The sequence below is a fragment of the Danio rerio genome, chromosome 16 (genome assembly GCF_052040795.2).
Source record: "Danio rerio strain M-AB ecotype USA chromosome 16, GRCz13ab, whole genome shotgun sequence".
Lineage (NCBI taxonomy): Eukaryota > Metazoa > Chordata > Actinopteri > Cypriniformes > Danionidae > Danio > Danio rerio.
Window position 1 is genome coordinate 53,187,068 of NC_141036.1, and position 5,433 is coordinate 53,192,500.

General features: G+C 32.7%; 1 protein-coding gene across 1 annotated transcript; it reads left to right on the forward strand.

Annotated features, from left to right (window-relative positions):
• Positions 1-1,985: 1,985 nt before the first annotated feature.
• Positions 1,986-5,260, forward strand: LOC101882231 (uncharacterized). The gene is made up of 5 exons (XM_087288297.1): positions 1,986-2,121; positions 2,216-2,315; positions 3,276-3,299; positions 4,991-5,047; positions 5,129-5,260. Exons 1-5 carry the CDS (start codon positions 2,020-2,022, stop codon positions 5,146-5,148), a joined length of 303 nt encoding a protein of 100 aa, XP_087144423.1. The 5' UTR covers positions 1,986-2,019; the 3' UTR covers positions 5,149-5,260.
• Positions 5,261-5,433: the final 173 nt, after the last annotated feature.

Here is a 5,433-nt window from a genome sequence, read left to right on the forward strand (position 1 = left end):
AGTTGACAAAGTAACTTTGTAAAAACAATTTTCATATATTGTTTTATTTCAGAATTATAGCCAAAAAATATTGTGAAATAGTTTGTTTCAGTTATCAATAAAAATGTATAATTATACACTTAATAATAAAAACAACATTTTCACATTTCATATTTTTTTATTATAGTGTTATACACACACCGGCCACTTTATTAGGTACACATGCCTTGTTGATACTAGAGGTCAGAGGAGAATGGAGAATTGAGCATCGTTTCAATGCCACAACCTACCTGAGTATTGTTCCTGACCATGTCCATTCCTGGACCACAGTGTACCCATGTTCTGATGGCTACATCCAGCAGGATAACAAGCCATGTCATAAAGCGTGAATAATCTCAGACTGGTTTCTTGAACATGACAATGAGTTCACTGTACTCAAATGGCCTCCACAGTCACCAGAGCTCAATCCAATAGCGCACCACTGGGGTGTGGAGGAACGGGAGATTATTTGCATCATGGATGTGCAGCCGACAAATCTGCAGTGACTGCATGATGCTACCATGTCAGTATGGACCAATATCTCTGAGGAATATTAGCAGTACTTTGTTGAACCTATGCCACGAAGGATCAAGACAATTCTGAAGGCAAAAGGGGGACAATCCAGTAATAGTATGGTGTACCTAATAAAGTGACCAGTGAGTGTGTACATAAATAAAACGTTTCGGCATGTTTTATTCATACTAAAAAATAAATTTAAAAATGCTAAAATTATAATACTATTTATATTTATATATATATATATATATATATATATATATATATATATATATATATATATATATATATATATTGTATAAAGCATGCAAAAATAGTAAATTTAATTAAATTAAAATTACATTTGCAACATTAATAATTATGATGTTTAGCATGCATTTTAAATGCAATCATTGCATTACTAATTAATTAATAAAATTCTCATTTTAAAAGGGTTATAAATTAAAAATAAAAGTTTATATTTTATTTAATATTTTGTTAATAAAATAAAAAATTTAATAAAACTAAATATAATTCATAAAAATATTTACACTGATATATATATATATATATATATATATATATATATATATATATATATATATATATATATATATAGTTGAAGTCAGAATTATTAGCCCCCATTGAATTTTTTTTAAAATCTTTTTTAAATATTTCCCAAATGATGTTTAACAGAGCAAGGACATTTTCACAGTATGTCTGATAATATTTTTTCTTCTGGAGAAAGTCTTATTTGCTTAATTTCAGCTAGAATAAAAACAGTATTTAATTTATTAAACACCATTTTAAGGACAAAATTATTAGCCCCTTTAGGTTACTTTTTTTTTAAGATACAGAACAAACCATTATTATACAACAACTTGCCTTATTACCCTAACCTGCCTAGTTAACCCAATTAACCTAGTTAAGCCTTTAAATGTCACTTTAAGCTGTACAAAAGTGTCTTGAAAAATATCAAGTCAGATATTATTTACTGTCATCATGGCAATGATCAAATAAATAAGTTATTAGAAATGAGTTATTAAAAATGTTATATTTAAAAATATGAAGAAACTTCCTTGTTAAACAGACACTGGAGAAAAAATAAACAGGGGGCCCAATAATTCAGGGGGTTTAATAATTCTGACTTCAACTGTGTATAGAATATAAATTCATTTTGAGCTATTAAACTGACACATGCACACAATTAGCATAAGAACAGCGCTGATTTATGATTGAGGGCAGTAACGACGTCATCAAGAGTGTAATCCTGAGACTTCTTCAGATGAATCAAACGTCTTGAAGAACCTGAAAGCGCAGGTCAAACGCACAATCGTTCAACTAATAGCCCGGATGAATCTCAGAGGGGTAATCCAGCGATTAAAGCAATTTTCAGTGAATAATTCATAATGGCCAGCTGTTTCCCAGCGATATTTAAACCCAGCTCATGTTCAGTCTCTGGATGATCTGATCTGATGCTCACAGTAGTGAAACCAAACAGCAGCCATGAGGATCGTCCTGCTGCTGTTTCTGCTGTTTTCTGCTTTGAATCATTTTATTTTAAGCCAGAACGAGGAAAGCTGGATCAATGAGGGCTATCCAGACGAGGTTGAGCCAATGAGAGATTTTGCAGTTGTATGAATGTGTACTTTAAAGTCATTTGAAATGAAAAGTCGCATTACTTTATTTGTGTCGTTTAAAGGTAAATTTGCTGGAGGCCGATCTACAAACAGCGCTGGAAAGAGTCAGTCGAGCACCCGGACTGCAACAGGTTTTCGGCCTAATGGGGAAAAGATCATCAGGTAAAAGCATATTTTTTAAATATATGTATTATTTAACATATTTATTTATGGATTTTAAGTGTTCATTCATTCGTTCATTGTGCTTTTATCATATTTTCCTATTTAGCCTCATTTTATTTTAGTTTAAAACAAACAGCTAAAAGAAACTTGACAGTTTTCCATCTTTTGTTCAAATTTTGAACAAAAATAATGTATTTCTCTCTCATATATATATATATATATATATATATATATATATATATATATATATATATATATATATATATATATATATATATATTTTTTTTTTTTTTTTAAATATATATATTTTAATATATATTTCCCAAATGATGTTTAACAGAGCAAGGACATTTTCACAGTATGTCCGATAATATTTTGTCTTCAGGAGAAAGTCTTATTTGTTTTATTTCTTCTAGAATAAAAACAGTTTTTAATTTTTTAAAAAACATTTTAAAGACAAAATTATTAGCCCCTTTAAGCTATAATTTATTTGATGGTCTACAGAACAAACCATCGTTATAAAATAACTTGCCTACTTACCCAAACCTGCCTAATTAACCTAGTTAAGCCTTTAAATGTCACTTTAGGCTGTATATAAGCGTCTTGAAAAATATCTAGTCAAATATTATGTACTGTCATCATGGCAAAGATAAAACAAATCAGTTATTAGAGATGAGTTATTAAAACTATCATATTTAAAAATGTGTTGGAAAAATCTGCTATCCGTTAAACAGAAATCGTGGGGAAAAATAAACAGGGGGGCTAATATATCTGACTTCAACTGTATATATATATATATATATATATATATATATATATATATATATATATATATATATATATATTTACACCTGTGTCTTTTCATATATTTAAATATGTAACGATCCTAATTTCATTATATTTCGAGCTCATTTTAATTTGTTGGTGATACCAGGTTTAACTCTTTGCTTTTGTTCACAGCAAGATCCCAGATAACACGAAGACGTAAGTGGGAGTTCTTTTCTAATCAAATCCTTCAAAAACGGTTTTGTTTATTTATTTATTTGCTCTAATAAACACAATCTCAAGGCAATTCACAACTTTTTAATTTGGCTATTTGGTATGATTTTGTAGATCTCATTTGTACATTTTAAAACGATTTCGTCAGTTAGGTTTGGTGCCAGACTCCTTTTGTTAATCGTGGGTTTTCATATGGACTAGATCTCATGAAGTATTTCTAATCAATTCCTTCAAAAACTGTTTTGTTTATTTGTTTATTCGCTCTATTAAACGCAATCTAAAGGCAATTGAAAACTTTTTGATTTGGCTATTTGGTATGATTTTGAAGATCTCATTTGTACATTGTAGTACATGCCACACCTTTCAAATATCATAGGTTTTCATATAAATGAAATTGTATGAAATATCAAATAAAATTCTTCAAAAACATTTTTTTTCATTAATAAATGCAATCTAAAGGCAATTCATATCTTTTTGATAAGGCTATTTTATATTAGAATGATCTTATTCGTACATTTTAGTATGACTTGCCGACAACAGTTTGGTGCCAAGTCTCCTGTTACAAATCATAAGTTTTCATACTAATGAAATCATGTTAAGTTTTACTAATCAAATCCATCAAAAACTGTTTTATTTATGTTTTGCTTTAATAAACGCAATCTCAAGGCGATGCAAAAGTTTTTGAAATAACTATTTTGTACAATCGTTTACCTCAATATCGCTTTGCTAGCTGGCCTCTGTAACACCTCAGCCCCTTAAACCTCACTCCCATCCCGGACGAGCCCCCAAGTATAACCCACCGGTCCTACTCCACCCAATCCGCTCTGAGCTGGGATCGAACCAGCGATACTTTGCATCTGAGTCAGTTGCTCTAACAAGGCCAAGACTTCTTTCATCTGAGCACCTTTAGAGGTCAGAGGAGTGAGGTTTACCTCCATAGTGCTTCGCTAGCTAGCCTCTGTTACACTCACCCTCATCCCGGATGAGCCCCCAAGTGTAACCCACCGATCCTACTGCACCCAATCCGCTCAGATCTGGGATAGAACTAGTGATTCTTTGAATATGAGTTGGTTGCTCCAACAAAGAGGCTAAAGACCATGTTCTCTAGCATCTGTTGCTAGAGCACCCTTAGAGGTCAAAGGTGTGATGTTTACCTGCACAGCACTTCACTAGCTGGCCTCGGTTATACTTAAGCCCCTAAAACTCACTCCCATTCCAGATGAAACCCCAAGTGTAACCCTCCGGTCCTAATGCATCCAATCTGCTGTGAGCTGGGATCGAACTAGCCGGATTCGGTTGCTCTAACAAGGAGGCTAAAGACCTCGGCCTCAAAAATCTGTTGCTAGAGCACGTTTAGAGGTCAGAGGAGTGAGGTTTACCTGCATAACACTTCGCAAGCTGGCCTCGGTTACACTCACCCCACTAAACCTCACTCCCATCCCGGACGAGCCCCCAGGTGTAACCCACCAGTCAATGGTCTTTAGCCTTCTTGTTCAAACAACTGACTCCCATGCAAAGAACTGCCGTTTGATCCCAGCTCAGAGCAGGTTGGGTACAGTCGGACCGGTGGGTTCCATAATAAAAATAATTTCTAAATCAAAGTTTCTGATTGTATCAAATGTGATCATGTGTGTTCATTATGATAAATATAGCAAATGTAATCAAATGACTTCCAGGACAGAAGTTCCAGACGTTTGTGGGTCTGATGGGGAAACGGAATGTTGCTGAATCAGGCGAGTCTGATATTCTGCTTTCTTTACCTTCAAATGTAAATTCTACATTTAAAAATAAATTCTATTTATGTTTCCTTCTAGGACAAACACAAGCGCTGTGATTTGAAGAAGCTTTTAACATGTAACCACCAGAACATCAGGCAGAAATGTCTTCAGAAATTTGTCTTCTCATATTTGTTTAATGAAATATGGAATAAAATGTGTGTATTATGACGTATACGTGTGCATAATATTCTAATTATGTTAACATTTTAGCAAAGTTTTCTGCAGTTTCAGTCAAACAGAATTTAAAGGGATAGTTAACCAAAAAATTTAAACTAAACAAGATATTATATATAATTTAGGAAAATTGCAGTCAAATGCAGGAACAAAAAAAAAATACCCTG